Here is a 25,113-nt window from a genome sequence, read left to right on the forward strand (position 1 = left end):
TGACTGACCCTGTACAACAACACCTATCATACTACTATGACTGACCCTGTAAAACAACACCTATCATACTACTATGACCCTGTACAACAACACCTATCATACTACTATGTTTGACCCTGTAAAACAACACCTATCATACTACTATGACCCTGTAAATCAACACCTATCATACTACTACGACTGACCCTGTAAAACAACACCTATCATACTACTATGACTGACCCTGTAAAACAACACCTATCATACTACTATGACTGACCCTGTACAACAACACCTATCATACTACTATGACTGACCCTGTACAACAACACCTATCATACTACTATGACTGACCCTGTAAAACAACACCTATCATACTACTATGACTGACCCTGTACAACCACACCTATCATACTACTATGACTGACCCTGTACAACAACACCTATCATACTACTATGACTGACCCTGTAAAACAACACCTATCATACTACTATGACTGACCCTGTACAACAACACCTATCATACTACTATGACTGACCCTGTACAACAACACCTATCATACTACTATGACTGACCCTGTACAACAACACCTATCATACTACTATGACGGACCCTGTAAAACAACACCTATCATACTACTATGACTGACCCTGTACAACAACACCTATCATACTACTATGACTGACCCTGTACAACAACACCTATCATACTACTATGACTGACCCTGTACAACAACACCTATCATACTACTATGACTGACCCTGTAAAACAACACCTATCATACTACTATGACTCTGTACAACAACACCTATCATACTACTATGACTGACCCTGTAAAACAACACCTATCATACTACTATGACTGACCCTGTACAACAACACCTATCATACTACTATGACTGACCCTGTAAAACAACACCTATCATACTACTATGACCCTGTAAATCAACACCTATCATACTACTATGACTGACCCTGTACAACAACACCTATCATACTACTATGACTGACCCTGTACAACAACACCTATCATACTACTATGACGGACCCTGTAAAACAACACCTATCATACTACTATGACTGACCCTGTACAACAACACCTATCATACTACTATGACTGACCCTGTAAAACAACACCTATCATACTACTATGACACTGTAAAACAACACCTATCATACTACTATGACTGACCCTGTAAAACAACACCTATCATACTACTATGACTGACCCTGTACAACAACACCTATCATACTACTATGACTGACCCTGTAAAACAACACCTATCATACTACTATGACCCTGTACAACAACACCTATCATACTACTATGTTTGACCCTGTAAAACAACACCTATCATACTACTATGACCCTGTAAATCAACACCTATCATACTACTACGACTGACCCTGTAAAACAACACCTATCATACTACTATGACTGACCCTGTAAAACAACACCTATCATACTACTATGACTGACCCTGTACAACAACACCTATCATACTACTATGACTGACCCTGTACAACAACACCTATCATACTACTATGACTGACCCTGTAAAACAACACCTATCATACTACTATGACTGACCCTGTACAACAACACCTATCATACTACTATGACTGACCCTGTACAACAACACCTATCATACTACTATGACGGACCCTGTAAAACAACACCTATTATACTACTATGACTGACCCTGTACAACAACACCTATCATACTACTATGACTGACCCTGTACAACAACACCTATCATACTACTATGACTGACCCTGTACAACAACACCTATCATACTACTATGACTGACCCTGTAAAACAACACCTATCATACTACTATGACTCTGTACAACAACACCTATCATACTACTATGACTGACCCTGTAAAACAACACCTATCATACTACTATGACTGACCCTGTACAACAACACCTATCATACTACTATGACTGACCCTGTAAAACAACACCTATCATACTACTATGACGGACCCTGTAAAACAACACCTATCATACTACTATGACTGACCCTGTACAACAACACCTATCATACTACTATGACTGACCCTGTACAACAACACCTATCATACTACTATGACTGACCCTGTACAACAACACCTATCATACTACTATGACTGACACTGTAAAACAACACCTATCATACTACTATGACTGACCCTGTACAACAACACCTATCATACTACTATGACTGACCCTGTAAAACAACACATTTCACACAACCAATCTGATGTCTGTGACAATCAAACACTTTAAAAGCTAACCAACATAAAGAAAATGACAGCATTGATGTTTTTTTATTACAACAGTTAATTTAACAGTGCTGTTTATAAATCTAGTTGACATTCATCCCAGGACACCTTGACTTGCATTCCACTCTCACTGCAGAACAACATCCTCATGAAATCACATGACTTCTAGTTAGAGGAGAGGATTCCTGTGAACACGGCCTGCTACAAGCAGGAAACTAGTTCTGGACCAACCAGAAATGTGACATGTCTGGTTGACAGTTACCCTGAACGATGCATGTGTGAAATATCTTGTCATCTCTTTGGCTAACCACATTGGAACATTCTAGTCTTGAAGGACATGAACTGGCAGAACAGGTTTCAGCAAAGTATGGAGTCATTGTTTTCAGGAAGGTGTAACCATGCCGATAGGAGGGACAACAGGCAGACTAAGTGCAGCCACCTGAACTACTGTCCTATAAATACAAACAGCCACCTGAACTACTGTCCTACAGAGACAAAGAGCCACCTGAACTACTGTCCTACAAATACAAACAGCATCTACACAAACAGCCACCTGAACTACTGTCCTACAAAGACAAACAGCATCTACACAAACAGCCACATGAACTACTGTCCTACAAAGACAAACAGCATCTACACAAACAGCCACCTGAACTACTGTCCTACAAAGACAAACAGCATCTACACAAACAGCCACCTGAACAACTGTCCTACAGAGACAAACAGCATCTACACAAACAGCCACCTGAACCACTGTCCTACAAAGACAAACAGCCACCTGAACTACTGTCCTACAAAGACAAACAGCATCTACACAAACAGCCACCTGAACAACTGTCCTACAGAGACAAACAGCATCTACACAAACAGCCACCTGAACAACTGTCCTACAGAGACAAACAGCCACCTGAACTACTGTCCTACAAAGACAAACAGCATCTACACAAACAGCCACCTGAACAACTGTCCTACAGAGACAAACAGCATCTACACAAACAGCCACCTGAACTACTGTCCTACAAAGACAAACAGCCACCTGAACTACTGTCCTACAAAGACAAACAGCATCTACACAAACAGCCACCTGAACAACTGTCCTACAAAGACAAACAGCCACCTGAACTACTGTCCTACAAAGACAAACAGCCACCTGAACTACTGTCCTACAAAGACAAACAGCATCTACACAAACAGCCACCTGAATTAATGTCCTGCAAATACAAACAGCCACCTGAACTACTGTCCTACAAATACAAACAGCCACCTGAACAACTGTCCTGCAAATACAAACAGCAACTGTACTACTGTCCTACAGAGACAAACAGCATCTACACAAACAGCCACCTGAATTACTGTCCTACAAAGACAAACAGCCTCCTGAACTACTGTCCTACAAAGACAAACAGCATCTACACAAACAGCCACCTGAACTACTGTCCTACAAAGACAAACAGCCAACTGAACTACTGTCCTACAAAGACAAACAGCCACCTGAACTACTGTCCTACAAAGACAAACAGCATCTACACAAACAGCCACCTGAACTACTGTCCTACAAAGACAAACAGCATCTACACAAACAGCCACCTGAACTACTGTCCTGCAAATACAAACAGCCACCTGAACAACTGTCCTACAAATACAAACAGCATCTACACAAACAGCCACCTGAACTACTGTCCTAAAAAGACAAACAGCATCTAGACAAACAGCCACCTGAACTACTGTCCTACAAAGACAAACAGCCACCTGAACTACTGTCCTACAAAGACAAACAGCATCTACACAAACAGCCACCTGAACTACTGTCCTGCAAATACAAACAGCCACCTGAACAACTGTCCTACAAATACAAACAGCATCTACACAAACAGCCACCTGAACTACTGTCCTACAAAGACAAACAGCCACCTGAACTACTGTCCTGCAAATACAAACAGCCACCTGAACTACTGTCCTACAAAGACAAACAGCATCTACACAAACAGCCACCTGAATTAATGTCCTACAAAGACAAACAGCCTCCTGAACTACTGTCCTACAAAGACAAACAGCATCTACACAAACAGCCACCTGAACTACTGTCCTACAAAGACAAACAGCCACCTGAACTACTGTCCTACAAATACAAACAGCCACCTGAACCACTGTCCTACAGAGACAAACAGCCACCTGAACTACTGTCCTACAAATACAAACAGCCACCTGAACCACTGTCCTACAGAGACAAACAGCCACCTGAACTACTGTCCTACAGAGACAAACAGCATCTACACAAACAGCCACCTGAACTACTGTCCTACAAAGACAAACAGCATCTACGCAAACAGCCACCTGAACTACTGTCCTACAAAGACAAACAGCATCTACACAAATAGCCACCTGAACTACTGTCCTACAGAGACAAACAGCATCTACACAAACAGCCACCTGAACTACTGTCCTACAGAGACTAACAGCCACCTGAACTACAGTCCTGCAAAGACAAACAGCCACCTGAACTACTGTCCTACAGAGACAAACAGCATCTACACAAACAGCCACCTGAACTACTGTCCTACAGAGACAAACAGCCACCTGAACTACTGTCCTACAAAGACAAACAGCATCTACACAAACAGCCACCTGAACTACTGTCCTACATAGACAAACAGCCACCTGAACTACTGTCCTACAAAGACAAACAGCATCTACACAAACAGCCACCTGAACTTTGTAAGTCGCTCTGGATAAGAGCGTCTGCTAAATGACTTAAATGTAAATGTAAATGTAACTACTGTCCTACAGAGACTAACAGCCACCTGAAATACTGTCCTACAAATACAAAAGGCATCTACACAAACAGCCACCTGAACTACTGTCATACAAAGACAAACAGCCACCTGAACCACTGTCCTACAGAGACAAACAGCATCTATACAAACAGCCACCTGAACTACTGTCCTACAAAGACAAACAGCATCTACACAAACAGCCACCTGAACTACTGTCCTACAGAGACTAACAGCCACCTGAAATAATGCCCTACAAAGACAAACAGCCACCTGAACTACTGTCCTACAGAGACAAACAGCCACCTGAACTACTGTCCTACAAAGACAAACAGCATCTACACAAACAGCCACCTGAACTACTGTCCTACAAAGACAAACAGCCACCTGAACTACTGTCCTACAGAGACAAACAGCATCTATACAAACAGCCACCTGAACTACTGTCCTACAGAGACAAACAGCATCTATACAAACAGCCACCTGAACTACTGTCCTACAAAGACAAACAGCCACCTGAACTACTGTCCTACAAAGACAAACAGCATCTACACAAACAGCCACCTGAACTACTGTCCTACAGAGACAAACAGCCACCTGAACTACTGTCCTACAAAGACAAACAGAATCTACACAAACAGCCACCTGAACTACTGTCCTAAAAAAACAAACAGCCACCTGAACTACTGTCCTACAAAGACAAACAGCCACCTGAACTACTGTCCTACAAAGACAAACAGCCACCTGAACTACTGTCCTACAAAGACAAAGAGCCACCTGAACAACTGCACTACAAAGACAAATAGCCACCTGAACTACTGCCCTACAAAGACAAATAGCCACCTGAACTACTGTCCTACAAAGACAAAGAGCATCTACACAAACAGCCAACTGAACTACTGTCCTACAAAGACAAGTAGCCACCTGAACTACTGTCCTACAAAGACAAACAGCATCTACACAAACAGCCACCTGAACTACTGTCCTACAAAGACAAACAGCCACCTGAACTACTGTCCTACAAAGACAAACAGCCACCTGAACTACTGTCCTACAAAGACAAACAGCATCTACACAAACAGCCACCTGAACTACTGTCCTACAAAGACAAAGAGCATCTACACAAAAAGCCACCTGAACTACTGTTCTACAAAGACAAGTAGCCACCTGAACTACTGTCCTACAAAGACAAACAGCATCTACACAAACAGGCACCTGAACTACTGTCCTACAAAGACAAACAGCCACCGGAACTACTGTCCTACAAAGACAAACAGCATCTACACAAACAGCCACCTGAATTACTGTCCTACAAAGACAAACAGCATCTACACAAACAGCCACCTGAACTACTGTCCTACAGAGACAAACAGCCACCTGAACTACTGTCCTACAAAGACAAACAGCCACCTGAACTACTGTCCTACAAAGACAAACAGCCACCTGAACTACTGTCCTACAAATACAAACAGCCACCTGAACTACTGTCCTACAAAGACAAACAGCATCTACACAAACAGCCAACTGAACTACTGTCCTACAAATACAAACAGCCACCTGAAATTCTGTCCTACAGAGACAAACAGCCACCTGAACTACTGTCCTACAAATACAAACAGCCACCTGAACTACTGTCCTGCAAATACAAACAGCCACCTGAACAACTGTCCTACAAAGACAAAGAGCATCTACACAAACAGCCACCTGAACTACTGTCCTACAACTACAAACAGCCACCTGAACTACTGTCCTACAGAGACAAACAGCATCTACACAAACAGCCACCTGAACTACTGTCCTACAAAGACAAACAGCCACCCAAACTACTGTCCTACAAAGACAAACAGCCACCTGAACTACTGTCCTACAAAGACAAACAGCCACCCGAACTACTGTCCTACAAAGACAAACAGCCACCTGAACTACTGTCCTACAAAGACAAAGAGCCACCTGAACTACTGTCCTACAAAGACAAAGAGCCACCTGAACAACTGTCCTAAAAAGACAAACAGCCACCTGAACTACTGTCCTACAAAGACAAACAGCCACCTGAACTGCTGTCCTACAAAGACAAAGAGCCACCTGAACTACTGTCCTACAAAGACAAACAGCATCTACACAAACAGCCACCTGAACTACTGTCCTACAAAGACAAACAGCATCTACACAAACAGCCACATGATCTACTGTCCTACAAAGACAAACAGCATCTACACAAACAGCCACATGATCTACTGTCCTACAAAGACAAACAGCATCTACACAAACAGCCACCTGAACTACTGTCCTACAAAGACAAAGAGCATCTACACAAACAGCCACCTGAACTACTGTCCTACAAAGACAAGTAGCCACCTGAACTACTGTCCTACAAAGACAAACAGCATCTACACAAACAGCCACCTGAACTACTATCCTACAAAGACAAAGAGCATCTACACAAACAGCCACCTGAACTACTGTCCTACAAAGACAAGTAGCCACCTGAACTACTGTCCTACAAAGACAAACAGCATCTACACAGCCACCTGAACTACTGTCCTACAAAGACAAACAGCCACCGGAACTACTGTCCTACAAAGACAAACAGCATCTACACAAACAGCCACCTGAACTACTGTCCTACAAAGACAAACAGCATCTACACAAACAGCCAACTGAACTACTGTCCTACAGAGACAAACAGCCACCTGAACTACTGTCCTACAAAGACAAACAGCCACCTGAACTACTGTCCTACAAATACAAACAGCCACCTGAACTACTGTCCTACAAAGACAAACAGCATCTACACAAACAGCCACCTGAACGACTGTCCTACAAAGACAACAAGCATCTACACAAACAGCCACCTGAACTACTGTCCTACAAAGACAAACAGCATCTACACAAACAGCCACCTGAACTACTGTCCTACAAAGACAAAGAGCATCTACACAAACAGCCACCTGAACTACTGTCCTACAAAGACAAGTAGCCACCTGAACTACTGTCCTACAAAGACAAACAGCATCTACACAAACAGCCACCTGAACTACTATCCTACAAAGACAAAGAGCATCTACACAAACAGCCACCTGAACTACTGTCCTACAAAGACAAGTAGCCACCTGAACTACTGTCCTACAAAGACAAACAGCATCTACACAGCCACCTGAACTACTGTCCTACAAAGACAAACAGCCACCGGAACTACTGTCCTACAAAGACAAACAGCATCTACACAAACAGCCACCTGAACTACTGTCCTACAAAGACAAACAGCATCTACACAAACAGCCAACTGAACTACTGTCCTACAGAGACAAACAGCCACCTGAACTACTGTCCTACAAAGACAAACAGCCACCTGAACTACTGTCCTACAAATACAAACAGCCACCTGAACTACTGTCCTACAAAGACAAACAGCATCTACACAAACAGCCACCTGAACGACTGTCCTACAAAGACAACAAGCATCTACACAAACAGCCACCTGAACTACTGTCCTACAAAGACAAACAGCATCTACACAAACAGCCACCTGAACTACTGTCCTACAAAGACAAACAGCCACCGGAACTACTGTCCTACAAAGACAAACAGCATCTACACAAACAGCCACCTGAACTACTGTCCTACAAAGACAAACAGCATCTACACAAACAGCCACCTGAACTACTGTCCTACAAAGACAAACAGCCACCTGAACTACTGTCCTACAAAGACAAACAGCCACCTGAACTACTGTCCTACAAATACAAACAGCCACCTGAACTACTGTCCTACAAAGACAAACAGCATCTACACAAACAGCCACCTGAACGACTGTCCTACAAAGACAACAAGCATCTACACAAACAGCCACCTGAACTACTGTCCTACAAATACAAACAGCCACCTGAACTACTGTCCTACAAAGACAAACAGCATCTACACAAACAGCCAACTGAACTACTGTCCTACAAATACAAACAGCCACCTGAAATTCTGTCCTACAGAGACAAACAGCCACCTGAACTACTGTCCTACAAATACAAACAGCCACCTGAACTACTGTCCTGCAAATACAAACAGCCACCTGAACAACTGTCCTACAAAGACAAAGAGCATCTACACAAACAGCCACCTGAACTACTGTCCTACAAAGATAAACAGCCACCTGAACTACTGTCCTACAGAGACAAACAGCATCTACACAAACAGCCACCTGAACTACTGTCCTACAAAGACAAACAGCCACCCAAACTACTGTCCTACAAAGACAAACAGCCACCTGAACTACTGTCCTACAAAGACAAACAGCCACCCGAACTACTGTCCTACAAAGACAAACAGCCACCTGAACTACTGTCCTACAAAGACAAAGAGCCACCTGAACTACTGTCCTACAAAGACAAAGAGCCACCTGAACAACTGTCCTAAAAAGACAAACAGCCACCTGAACTACTGTCCTACAAAGACAAACAGCCACCTGAACTACTGTCCTACAAAGACAAAGAGCCACCTGAACTACTGTCCTACAAAGACAAACAGCATCTACACAAACAGCCACATGAACTACTGTCCTACAGAGACAAACAGCATCTACACAAACAGCCACCTGAACTACTGTCCTACAAAGACAAACAGCATCTACACAAACAGCCACATGATCTACTGTCCTACAAAGACAATCAGCATCTACACAAACATCCACCTCAACTACTGTCCTACAAAGACAAACAGCCACCTGAACTACTGTCCTACAAAGACAAACAGCATCTACACAAACAGCCACCTGAACCACTGTCCTACAAAGACAAACAGCCACCTAAACTACTGTCCTACAAAGACAAACAGCATCTACACAAACAGCCACCTGAACTACTGTCCTACAAAGACAAACAGCCACCTGAACTACTGTCCTACGAAGACAAACAGCATCTACACAAACAGCCAACTGAACTACTGTCCTACAAATACAAACAGCCACCTGAAATTCTGTCCTACAGAGACAAACAGCCACCTGAACTACTGTCCTACAAATACAAACAGCCACCTGAACTACTGTCCTGCAAATACAAACAGCCACCTGAACAACTGTCCTACAAAGACAAAGAGCATCTACACAAACAGCCACCTGAACTACTGTCCTACAAAGACAAACAGCCACCTGAACTACTGTCCTACAGAGACAAACAGCATCTACACAAACAGCCACCTGAACTACTGTCCTACAAAGACAAACAGCCACCCAAACTACTGTCCTACAAAGACAAACAGCCACCTGAACTACTGTCCTACAAAGACAAACAGCCACCCGAACTACTGTCCTACAAAGACAAACAGCCACCTGAACTACTGTCCTACAAAGACAAAGAGCCACCTGAACAACTGTCCTAAAAAGACAAACAGCCACCTGAACTACTGTCCTACAAAGACAAACAGCCACCTGAACTGCTGTCCTACAAAGACAAAGAGCCACCTGAACAACTGTCCTACAAAGACAAACAGCATCTACACAAACAGCCACATGAACTACTGTCCTACAGAGACAAACAGCATCTACACAATCAGCCACCTGAACTACTGTCCTACAAAGACAAACAGCATCTACACAAACAGCCACCTGAACTACTGTCCTACAAAGACAAACAGCATCTACACAAACAGCCACCTGAACTACTGTCCTACAAAGACAAACAGCATCTACACAAACAGCAACCTGAACTACTGTCCTACAAAGACAAACAGCATCTACACAAACAGCCACATGATCTACTGTCCTACAAAGACAAACAGCATCTACACAAACAGCCACCTGAACTACTGTCCTACAAAGACAAAGAGCATCTACACAAACAGCCACCTGAACTACTGTCCTACAAAGACAAGTAGCCACCTGAACTACTGTCCTACAAAGACAAACAGCATCTACACAGCCACCTGAACTACTGTCCTACAAAGACAAACAGCCACCGGAACTACTGTCCTACAAAGACAAACAGCATCTACACAAACAGCCACCTGAACTACTGTCCTACAAAGACAAACAGCATCTACACAAACAGCCAACTGAACTACTGTCCTACAGAGACAAACAGCCACCTGAACTACTGTCCTACAAAGACAAACAGCCACCTGAACTACTGTCCTACAAAGACAAACAGCCACCTGAACTACTGTCCTACAAATACAAACAGCCACCTGAACTACTGTCCTACAAAGACAAACAGCATCTACACAAACAGCCACCTGAACGACTGTCCTACAAAGACAACAAGCATCTACACAAACAGCCACCTGAACTACTGTCCTACAAATACAAACAGCCACCTGAACTACTGTCCTACAAAGACAAACAGCATCTACACAAACAGCCAACTGAACTACTGTCCTACAAATACAAACAGCCACCTGAAATTCTGTCCTACAGAGACAAACAGCCACCTGAACTACTGTCCTACAAATACAAACAGCCACCTGAACTACTGTCCTGCAAATACAAACAGCCACCTGAACTACTGTCCTACAGAGACAAACAGCATCTACACAAACAGCCACCTGAACTACTGTCCTACAAAGACAAACAGCCACCCAAACTACTGTCCTACAAAGACAAACAGCCACCTGAACTACTGTCCTACAAAGACAAACAGCCACCCGAACTACTGTCCTACAAAGACAAACAGCCACCTGAACTACTGTCCTACAAAGACAAAGAGCCACCTGAACTACTGTCCTACAAAGACAAAGAGCCACCTGAACAACTGTCCTAAAAAGACAAACAGCCACCTGAACTACTGTCCTACAAAGACAAACAGCCACCTGAACTACTGTCCTACAAAGACAAAGAGCCACCTGAACTACTGTCCTACAAAGACAAACAGCATCTACACAAACAGCCACATGAACTACTGTCCTACAGAGACAAACAGCATCTACACAATCAGCCACCTGAACTACTGTCCTACAAAGACAAACAGCATCTACACAAACAGCCACATGATCTACTGTCCTACAAAGACAAACAGCATCTACACAAACATCCACCTCAACTACTGTCCTACAAAGACAAACAGCCACCTGAACTACTGTCCTACAAAGACAAACAGCATCTACACAAACAGCCACCTGAACCACTGTCCTACAAAGACAAACAGCCACCTAAACTACTGTCCTACAAAGACAAACAGCATCTACACAAACAGCCACCTGAACTACTGTCCTACAAAGACAAACAGCCACCTGAACTACTGTCCTACAAAGACAAACAGCATCTACACAAACAGCCAACTGAACTACTGTCCTACAAATACAAACAGCCACCTGAAATTCTGTCCTACAGAGACAAACAGCCACCTGAACTACTGTCCTACAAATACAAACAGTCACCTGAACTACTGTCCTGCAAATACAAACAGCCACCTGAACAACTGTCCTACAAAGACAAAGAGCATCTACACAAACAGCCACCTGAACTACTGTCCTACAAAGACAAACAGCCACCTGAACTACTGTCCTACAGAGACAAACAGCATCTACACAAACAGCCACCTGAACTACTGTCCTACAAAGACAAACAGCCACCCAAACTACTGTCCTACAAAGACAAACAGCCACCTGAACTACTGTCCTACAAAGACAAACAGCCACCCGAACTACTGTCCTACAAAGACAAACAGCCACCTGAACTACTGTCCTACAAAGACAAAGAGCCACCTGAACTACTGTCCTACAAAGACAAAGAGCCACCTGAACAACTGTCCTAAAAAGACAAACAGCCACCTGAACTACTGTCCTACAAAGACAAACAGCCACCTGAACTACTGTCCTACAAAGACAAAGAGCCACCTGAACTACTGTCCTACAAAGACAAACAGCATCTACACAAACAGCCACATGAACTACTGTCCTACAGAGACAAACAGCATCTACACAATCAGCCACCTGAACTACTGTCCTACAAAGACAAACAGCATCTACACAAACAGCCACCTGAACTACTGTCCTACAAAGACAAAGAGCATCTACACAAACAGCCACCTGAACTACTGTCCTACAAAGACAAGTAGCCACCTGAACTACTGTCCTACAAAGACAAACAGCATCTACACAGCCACCTGAACTACTGTCCTACAAAGACAAACAGCCACCGGAACTACTGTCCTACAAAGACAAACAGCATCTACACAAACAGCCACCTGAACTACTGTCCTACAAAGACAAACAGCATCTACACAAACAGCCAACTGAACTACTGTCCTACAGAGACAAACAGCCACCTGAACTACTGTCCTACAAAGACAAACAGCCACCTGAACTACTGTCCTACAAAGACAAACAGCCACCTGAACTACTGTCCTACAAATACAAACAGCCACCTGAACTACTGTCCTACAAAGACAAACAGCATCTACACAAACAGCCACCTGAACGACTGTCCTACAAAGACAACAAGCATCTACACAAACAGCCACCTGAACTACTGTCCTACAAATACAAACAGCCACCTGAACTACTGTCCTACAAAGACAAACAGCATCTACACAAACAGCCAACTGAACTACTGTCCTACAAATACAAACAGCCACCTGAAATTCTGTCCTACAGAGACAAACAGCCACCTGAACTACTGTCCTACAAAGACAAACAGCCACCTGAACAACTGTCCTACAAAGACAAAGAGCATCTACACAAACAGCCACCTGAACTACTGTCCTACAAAGACAAACAGCCACCTGAACTACTGTCCTACAGAGACAAACAGCATCTACACAAACAGCCACCTGAACTACTGTCCTACAAAGACAAACAGCCACCCAAACTACTGTCCTACAAAGACAAACAGCCACCTGAACTACTGTCCTACAAAGACAAACAGCCACCCGAACTACTGTCCTACAAAGACAAACAGCCACCTGAACTACTGTCCTACAAAGACAAAGAGCCACCTGAACTACTGTCCTACAAAGACAAAGAGCCACCTGAACAACTGTCCTAAAAAGACAAACAGCCACCTGAACTACTGTCCTACAAAGACAAACAGCCACCTGAACTACTGTCCTACAAAGACAAAGAGCCACCTGAACTACTGTCCTACAAAGACAAACAGCATCTACACAAACAGCCACATGAACTACTGTCCTACAGAGACAAACAGCATCTACACAATCAGCCACCTGAACTACTGTCCTACAAAGACAAACAGCATCTACACAAACAGCCACATGATCTACTGTCCTACAAAGACAAACAGCCACCTGAACTACTGTCCTACAAAGACAAACAGCATCTACACAAACAGCCACCTGAACCACTGTCCTACAAAGACAAACAGCCACCTAAACTACTGTCCTACAAAGACAAACAGCATCTACACAAACAGCCACCTGAACTACTGTCCTACAAAGACAAACAGCCACCTGAACTACTGTCCTACAAAGACAAACAGCATCTACACAAACAGCCAACTGAACTACTGTCCTACAAATACAAACAGCCACCTGAAATTCTGTCCTACAGAGACAAACAGCCACCTGAACTACTGTCCTACAAATACAAACAGCCACCTGAACTACTGTCCTGCAAATACAAACAGCCACCTGAACAACTGTCCTACAAAGACAAAGAGCATCTACACAAACAGCCACCTGAACTACTGTCCTACAAAGACAAACAGCCACCTGAACTACTGTCCTACAGAGACAAACAGCATCTACACAAACAGCCACCTGAACTACTGTCCTACAAAGACAAACAGCCACCCAAACTACTGTCCTACAAAGACAAACAGCCACCTGAACTACTGTCCTACAAAGACAAACAGCCACCCGAACTACTGTCCTACAGAGACAAACAGCCACCTGAACTACTGTCCTACAAAGACAAAGAGCCACCTGAACTACTGTCCTACAAAGACAAAGAGCCACCTGAACAACTGTCCTAAAAAGACAAACAGCCACCTGAACTACTGTCCTACAAAGACAAACAGCCACCTGAACTACTGTCCTACAAAGACAAAGAGCCACCTGAACTACTGTCCTACAAAGACAAACAGCCACCTGAACTACTGTCCTACAAAGACAAAGAGCATCTACACAAACAGCCACATGATCTACTGTCCTACAAAGACAAACAGCATCTACACAAACATCCACCTGAACTACTGTCCTACAAAGACAAACAGCCACCTGAACTACTGTCCAACAAAGACAAACAGCCACCTGAACTACTGTCCTACAAAGACAAAGAGCATCTACACAAACAGCCAGCTGACCTACTGTCCTACAAAGACAAACAGCATCTACACAAACAGCCACCTGAACTACTGTCCTACAAAGACAAACAGCCACCTGAACTACTGTCCTACAAAGACAAACAGCATCTACACAAACAGCCACCTGAACCACTGTCCTACAAAGACAAACAGCCACCTAAACTACTGTCCTACAAAGACAAACAGCATCTACACAAACAGCCACCTGAACTACTGTCCTACAAAGACAAACAGCATCTACACAAACAGCCACCTGAACCACTGTCCTACAAAGACAAACAGCATCTACACAAACAGCCACCTGAACTACTGTCCTACAAAGACAAACAGCCTCTACACAAACAGCCACCTGAACTACTGTCCTACAAAGACAAACAGCAGTTTACACAAACAGCCACCTGAACTACTGTCCTACAAAGACAAACAGCATCTACACAAACAGCCACTTGAACTACTGTCCTACAAAGACAAACAGCCACCTGAACTACTGTCCTACAAAGACAAACAGCATCTACACAATCAGCCACCTGAACTACTGTCCTACAAAGACAAATAGCCACCTAAACTACTGTCCTACAGAGACAAACAGCCACATGAACTACTGTCCTACAAAGACAAAGAGCCACCTGAACTACTGTCCTACAGAGACAAACAGCCACCTGAACTACTGTCCTACAAAGACAAACAGCATCTACACAAACAGCCACCTGAACTACTGTCCTACAGAGACAAACAGCCACCTGAACTACTGTCCTACAAAGACAAACAGCATCTACACAAACAGCCACCTGAACTACTGTCCTACAAAGACAAACAGCATCTACACAAACAGCCACCTGAACTACTGTCCTACAAAGACAAAGAGCCACATGAACTACTGTCCTACAAAGACAAACAGCATCTACACAAACAGCCACCTGAACTACTGTCCTACAAAGACAAACAGCATCTACACAAACAGCCACCTGAACTAGTGTCCTACAAAGACAAACAGCCTCCTGAACTACTGTCCTACAAAGACAAACAGCCACCTGAACTACTGTCCTACAAAGACAAACAGCATCTACACAAACAGCCACCTGAACTACTGCCCTACAAAGACAAACAGCCACCTGAACTACTGTCCTACAGAGACAAACAGCCACCTGGACTACTGTCCTACAAAGACAAACAGCATCTACACAAACAGCCACCTGAACTACTGTCCTACTGAGACAAACAGCATCTACACAAACAGCCACCTGATCTATTGTCCTACAGAGACAAACAGCATCTACACTAACAGTGAATCTGAGAAAAATGTCTTTAAAGTTTGTTTGTTTTTCCATGCATATTAACCGTGACCACTGATCTGACCTTTGACCCCTAAGTATTGATTCTACACTCTGCCTTGGTCTGACCTATGACCCCTAAGTACTGATACTGCACTCTGCCTTGGTCTGACCTATAACCCCTAAGTACTGATACTACACTCTGCCTTGGTCTGACCTTAAACAGCTGTCTGGGTAATGAAACAGCAAAGTGCAGCATCTAGAAATCTAAATGTGTTGATCCAGATTTATTGTTGTTTTTCTGTTTGATAGAAACACTTTGAGTTGTGTTGTCATGTTGTATTGTAGTAACCCTCAACTCTATTTAATGGTGTTATGTAGTTGTGTTGTCATGTTGTATTGTAGTAACCCTCAACTGTATTTTATGGTGTTATGTAGTTCTGTTGTCATGTTGTATTGTAGTAACCCTCAACTGTATTTAATGGTGTTATGTAGTTGTGTTGTCATGTTGTATTGTAGTAACCCTCAACTGTATTTAATGGTGTTATGTAGTTGTGTTGTCATGTTGTGAATGTTGTATTGTAGCAGGCCTAACCCTCAACATTTTCTGGTGATGGAGTGAGACACAGACAAGACACAGAGACAACAACAGAATAGGATATGATGGAGAGAGACACCAGACAAGACACAGAGACAGCAACAGACTATGATATGATGGAGAGAGACACCAGACAAGACACAGAGACAGCAACAGACGACACAGAGAAAGTAATGGAGAGAGACAGAAGAATAGAGTTCCAGACAGTTGTAGAATGTATTCCAAGACACATTGTAAGAGCTATAAAGAGAGAGGGAGAGAGAACAGGCAGAACCTGATATGTAAATGAGCAGAGCAAATGAAACTAACTTTTGACGACCCGATGATCATCCAGACTCTGTTTCTATTGAGAGATAAAAGGTAAGATGACAATTGTTATGTGTATTAATATAGTTGATGATCTTGTTATGTGTATTCATATAGTTGATGATATTGTTATGTGTATTCATATAGTTGATGATATTGTTATGTGTATTCATATAGTTGATGATATTGTTATGTGTATTCATATAGTTGATGATATTGTTATGTGTATTCATATAGTTGATGATATTGTTATGTGCATTCATATAGTTGATGATATTGTTATGTGTATTCATATAGTTGATGATATTGTTATGTGTGTTCATATAGTTGATGATATTGTTATGTGTGTTCATATAGTTGATGATATTGTTATGTGTATTCATATAGTTGATGATATTGTTGTGTGTATTCATATAGTTGATGATATTGTTATGTGTATTCATATAGTTGATGATATTGTTATGTGTATTCATATAGTTGATGATATTGTTAAATGTATTCATATAGTTGATGATATTGTTATGTGTATTCATATAGTTGATGATATTGTTATGTGTGTTCATATAGTTGATGATATTGTTGGTGGACAGTGTTATAATAGTCCTACTCTCCTTAAATGTTTTTGATATTAATTAGATGCGTGGGGTGAATTTGTTCTGTGCACATCTGTGTGCCCCAGGGTGATCACTCCTACACGATCGAGAATCTAAAAGGGTTCTTTGGCTGTCCCCATAGGAGAACCCTTTGTAGAACCCTTGTTGGTACTAGGTAGAACCCTTTTGGGTTCCATGAAGAACCCTTTCCACAGAGGGTTCTACCTGGAACGCAAAATAATATTTGTTTGGAACCCTTTATTCTAAGAGTGTACTGTATCATTGGTCTATAGACTTGTCTTCTCAAAACAGACTTAAAACACAACAAGCAACAAACAAACATTTTATATTTCTAATCGACTGTTAACGCTTTTCACTCAGGAAGGTATGTTGTGTGAAAGAGACAAATAAATATTGTGGAGAGACTAACAACAACTTACACTTCCTCAAAACAGGTTGTGTGTATTCATTAGTGCCATTTAAAAGTGTTGGCTGTGGAGTAAACTAATGAATACAACCCAGGTTGTAGCCTACGACTCGGCATGTTGATAGCTGCCTGATGCTGAAACCTGATTGTAGCCTGAGGGGTAAACTATGATACTAGCTAGATATACTGGTTTTCTAAAGTTAGCCAGCTTCAGTTAGCTTCACATTCCAGCTCAGGCCTCATCCATCAGAATATACAGAACAGAACAGAAAATATCTCAATGTCTTGACATGTTCTGGTTGTGAATTCAGGCTACAAGGTGAGAATCCTGCCAGGGATTATTGTAAAGTGTGTAGAGAAATTAAATGTCTGGTGTAATGTTAGTATAGTGAATGACAGTAAAACACTCCTAACAGTAGATAAATTAAATGTCTGGTGTAATGTTAGTATAGTGAATGACAGTAAAACACTCCTAACAGTAGATAAATTAAATGTCTGGTGTAATGTTAGTATAGTGAATGACAGTAAAACACTCCTAACAGTAGATAAATTAAATGTATGGTGTTATTTTTGTATAGTGAAGTATAACACTCCTAACAGTAGATAAATTAAATGTCTGGTGTAATGTTAGTATAGTGAATGACAGTAAAACACTCCTAACAGTAGATAAATTAAATGTATGGTGTTATTTTTGTATAGTGAAGTAAAACACTCCTAACAGTAGATAAATTAAATGTATGGTGTAATGTTAGTACAGTGAATGGAAGTAAAACACTCCTAACAGTAGATAAATTAAATGTATGGTGTAATGTTAGTATAGTGAAGTAAAACACTCCTAACAGTAGATAAATTAAATGTCTGGTGTAATGTTAGTATAGTGAAGTAAAACACTCCTAACAGTAGATAAATTAAATGTCTGGTGTAATGTTAGTATAGTGAATGGAAGTAAAACACTCCTAACAGTCTACTTCTACTGAGACAGGTTGGTGTCAGTTTAATCACACAACATGGAGCTGACTGGACGTGGTCAAGTCAAATTCAATATGTCAACATTCATATATTATAGTTCTACATTTAACATTTCATATGATAATGTAATTGTATCATAGTTCCTCTATAGTGTTGTAATCCTCTACATTTCATGTGATAATGTAATTGTACCATAGTTCCACTATAGTGTTGTAATTCTCTACATTTCATGTGACAATGTAATTGTATCATAGTTCCTCTATAGTGTAGTGATCCTCTATATTTCATGTGATAATGTACATTTCATATGATAATGTAATTGTATCATAGTTCCACTATAGTGTTGTAATCCTCTACATTTCATGTGATAATGTAATTGTATCATAGTTCCTCTATAGCACATATGTCAGAGTCAAGGCCCGCGGGCCACATCCGGCCCGCGAGAAGGTTTTTTACGGCCCCTGGGATGATCTTGATTTATTATTAGAACCGGCCCGCAGACCGCAGCAAGCCGGCAGCCCGCAGATCTTTTACACGCACCAATACTACATTTCCCACAATGCAACGGTGACACACCGAGCAGTAGGCTGCTTCATTTCAATATTTATTGGCACAGCAGTCGTCAGCATCACAGTAAAATTAACTTTCAGATACCCATCAAAAATGGCAAAACGGAAGGTGGACACTGAGAACCGGGGTTTCAAACAAGGTGGGAGTCGGAGTATATGTTCACGGAGGTAGCTGGAAAACCTGTGTGTCTTCTGTGTGGAGAAAGTGTGGCGGTACTGAAAGAGTATAATCTGAGACGACATTATGAAACGAAACACGCGGACAAAAACAAGAATATGGACATGGAACAAAGGCTACAAAAGGCAGAGGAATTAAAACGAGGCCTCAAATCTCGACAGGCTCTGTTCAAAAAAGCCAAATCACAAGGCCAGGCTGCTGTCAAGGCCAGTTTTATTTTGGCAGAAGAGATCGCTAAATCAGCCCGGCCATTTACGGAGGGGGCGGCAGTGGGTGCTGCGGAGTTCGCCCGTTTCCTCCCCGACACAATGCCCCAGCTGCGCATCCAGGCTGCTCAAACGTTGTCTATGTTTGGCAGCACATACCTGTGTGAACAACTTTTTTCTTTGATGAACCTGAACAAAACATCACACAGAAGTCGACTTACTGCTGAACACCTCCACTCAATTCTGAGGATTTCCTCAGCTCAGAGCCTTACCCCGAACATTGATGAACTTGTGGAAAAGATGGGACACCACCAAGTATCACCCTCAACCTCAAACAAGTGAACATTACTGTGCAATCACATATTTAGAGTTTTTACTCAGTTCAAGTTTAAAAGTTAAAGTTTAATATTTGTTTTCACTGCATGTTACTTCTCCTTAAACAAAGTGTTGTTTTTGATTAATAGATTTTTGCACTTTATTTTATTGTATTTCAATCCAATTATATTTTAAAAATATTTCAGTTGAGTGGATGATAGAAAATTGCTATTATTGTTTTTTTCTTTGAAGTAAATTTAGCCCACTTTTGCTAAAATAGAAAATATAGGCTACTGATGGTGCCTTGAATACCGGTTTCTTTCATTTAATGTTCATGTTATGGGGATTTTTATATAAAGGAAATTTGTCTTTTGTGTCTGTTGAAAATTAAAGATTACTGACAGAGCCATAAGAAAATATTGCTTTATTTATCTGATCATATTGGAATATATTTGTTAGGTTTTCAGTAGGTTCAATTAGGTTCACTAGACTATATGCGTCATTTAAAATTTTTTCAATGAACATTCGAACAGTCCGGCCCTCGGCTTGTAGCTAAATTTTTTATTTGGCCCTCCGTCCATTTGACTTTGACACCCCTGCTCTATAGTGTAGTGATCCTCTACATTTCATGTGATAATGTAATTCTATCATAGTTCCTCTATAGTGTTGTGATCCTCTACATTTCATATGATAATGTAATTGTATCATAGTTCCTCTATAGTGTAGTGAGCCTCTACATTTCATATGATAATGTACATTTCATGTGATAATGTAATTGTATCATAGTTCCTCTATAGTGTAGAGATCCTATACATTTCAAATGATAATGTAATTGTATCATAGTTCCTTTATAGTGTAGTGATCCTCACTCCTTTCTAAATGAGCCATGTCACAATTCCAACTATTACTTAACCTAATTGATGCCAATGGCGCGATGCGATGCGTAGGTTGTTGGCCTTTAACACATGCAACCTGGGTTCACTTCCCTGCCCCGCTCTTTGCTACATTGGTGTCTGAGACATGCTTTTGTGTGAGCCAGGTAACAATTCCCACCATGTGGGTTAACCCTATTGGTGCAATACGTAGGGTGTTGACCTCCCTGCCCGCTGTTTTCAACTATATTAACAGCACAGGCTGCCCCACATTCGTTGAACAAAGAGACACAATAATATGAGTGAAAGGATTTTAGGATAATATCAGTAAGTGTTGATTTAGAGTTGTCTTCTGGGTTCAGCCTTCTATTTGCCTTCATCAACAGGTTGAAATGTAACTAATGACATCACAATGACGTGTCATCAGAGTTGGAAAGATCCTACATCTGTACACATTATTTAACATGGTGACATGGTGCTGCTAGTGAAAGAAAACATTAAGAGACAGAATACAGGCGGTGGAGTTTGCACAAAGTTTACGTACAACAATATATTGAACTAGGTAGACTGAGCATAGAGCTAAAGGCTATAACCACGGGGAAGAAACTGTTCAGATTGGGGTCTATAACATCCAATCACAGAGGTTTACAGCAGCTGACAGTTGCAACTTCATTGCTAATAACTCAAACTTCCTTTTTCAGATAAAGACATCATCTCTGTACAGATGTAGGATCTGAATTTGATCACCCTGTTGCAGGAAAACTAAAACTTGCAGTGTATTTGATGTTTTAAAAGGCTTCTGAAGTTTGTCATTTCCACTTTCCACTTTAAAATGTTAATTATAATCCACATAATTGTTCTGCTTCAGTAAACTGTCTCAAATTAAGATCCTACATCTGTAGCAAAATACCTGTCTTTCATGTGTTCTCCTTTGACGATTTGACATCTTGTATTTACTGTTGTTTAGGCTGTTTGAATGAGTTGTCCATGAAAGCTACTTCATCTGTAAGAAAACAGGCGTCTGCACCAGTGACTGTAAGTTATGTGATTTCCTCATATGAAATTAAAAGTATGTTGGTAGCCTACGCAGTTATAAAATGGCTGTTGAAACTGTGGCACATATTTCTCAGTACATTAGAAGTCAGATAAAAGTGTTGAGACGTAGGAAAGATGGGCAAACTCTTGGTGGTCTTGGCTTTCTACACACTATTATAAGGTTAGTCGATGTCAGACATTAAATAGTCAGAGTAGGTTTGAACTACGATCACTTATCATGCTGACAAACCTGATGGTCTCTGTGAACTGATCTGAACAGGTTTAGACTGGTCATCTATGATATGTAGGTTATATACAGTATATTCTCTGTCCTGCTACTGGTAGGACTATAACATTATGTGAACTGATCTGAACAGGTTTAGGCTGGTCATCTATAATATGTAGGTTATATACAGTATATTCTCTGTCCTGCTACTGGTAGGACTATAACATTATGTGAACTGATCTGAACAGGTTTAGACTGGTCATCTATGATATGTAGGTTATATACAGTACATTCTCTGTCCTGCTACTGGTAGGACTATAACATTATGTGAACTGATCTGAACAGGTTTAGGCTGGTCATCTATGATATGTAGGCTATAGCCGAGGTATAGACATTGATCTGCATATCACTAACAAACTACTATTATACATTATAACCTTAGCCTACTTTACATAATATAACATCTACATATCACTAACAACCCACTACTATACATTATAACCTAGTCAACTTTACATAATATAACAGATCACTAACAACCCACTACTTTCCATTATAACCTAGTCTACTTTACATAATATAACATCTACATATCACTAACAACCCACTACTATACATTATAACCTAGTCTACTTTACATAATATAACAGATCACTAACAACCCACTACTATACATTATAACCTAGTCTACTTTACATAATATAACATCTACATATCACTAACAACCCACTACTATACATTATAACCTAGCCTACTTTACATAATATAACATCTACATATCACTAACAACCCACTACCATACATTATAACCTAGCCTACTTTACATAATATAACATATCACTAACAACCCACTATTATACATTATAACCTGGTCTACTTTACATAATATAACATCTACATATCACTAACAACCCACTACTATACATTATAACCTTGTCTACTTTACATAATATAACATCTACATATCACTAACAACCCACTACTATACATTATAACCTAGTCTACTTTACATAATATAACATATCACTAACAACCCACTACTATACATTATAACCTAGTCTACTTTACATAATATAACATCTACATATCACTAACAACCCACTATTATACATTATAACCTAGTCTACTTTACATAATATAACATATCACTAACAAACTACTATTATACATTATAACCTAGTCTACTTTACATAATATAACATATCACTAACAACCCACTACTATACATTATAACCTAGTCTACTTTACATAATATAACATCTACATATCACTAACAGCCCACTACTATACATTATAACATGGTCTACTTTACATAATATAACATCTACATATCACTAACAACCCACTACTATACATTATAACCTAGTCTACTTTACATAATATAACATATCACTAACAACCCACTACCATACATTATAACCTAGTCTACTTTACATAATATAACATATCACTAACAACCCACTACTATACATTATAACCTAGTCTACTTTACATAATATAACATCTACATATCACTAACAACCCACTACTATACATTATAACCTAGTCTACTTTACATAATATAACATATCACTAACAACCCACTACTATACATTATAACCTAGTCTACTTTACATAATATAACATCTACATATCATTAACAACCCACTACTATACATTATAACCTAGTCTACTTTACATAATATAACATCTACATATCACTAACAACCCACTACTATACATTATAACCTAGTCTACTTTACATAATATAACATCTACATATCACTACCAACCCACTACTATACATTATAACCTTGTCTACTTTACATAATATAACATCTACATATCACTAACAACCCACTACTATACATTATAACCTAGTCTACTTTACATAATATAACATCTACATATCACTACCAACACACTACTATACATTATAACCTAGTCTACTTTACATAATATAACATATCACTAACAACCCACTACTATACATTATAACCTAGTCTACTTTACATAATATAACATATCACTAACAAACTGCTATTATACATTATAACCTAGTCTACTTTACATAATATATCATCTACATATCACTAACAACCCACTATTATACATTATAACCTAGTCTACTTTACATAATATAACAACTACATATCAATAACAACCCACTACTATACATTATAACCTAGTCTACTTTACATAATATAACATCTACATATCACTACCAACACACTACTATACATTATAACCTAGTCTACTTTACATAATATAACATATCACTAACAACCCACTACTATACATTA

General features: G+C 40.6%; 1 protein-coding gene across 1 annotated transcript in view; it reads left to right on the forward strand.

Moving 5' to 3' along the window:
- The first annotated feature begins 17,212 nt into the window (after nt 1–17,212).
- The window catches only part of LOC135553887 (NLR family CARD domain-containing protein 3-like), a 30,764-nt gene continuing 22,863 nt past the window's right edge, over nt 17,213–25,113 (forward strand). Inside the window, 1 exon segment of the mRNA XM_064985813.1 lies at nt 17,213–17,495. Within this exon segment, the coding sequence (XP_064841885.1) occupies nt 17,434–17,495 (62 nt within the window). The 5' untranslated portion in view covers nt 17,213–17,433.

This window comes from Oncorhynchus masou, chromosome 14 (genome assembly GCF_036934945.1).
Source record: "Oncorhynchus masou masou isolate Uvic2021 chromosome 14, UVic_Omas_1.1, whole genome shotgun sequence".
In the NCBI taxonomy this organism is placed as follows: Eukaryota; Metazoa; Chordata; class Actinopteri; order Salmoniformes; family Salmonidae; genus Oncorhynchus; species Oncorhynchus masou.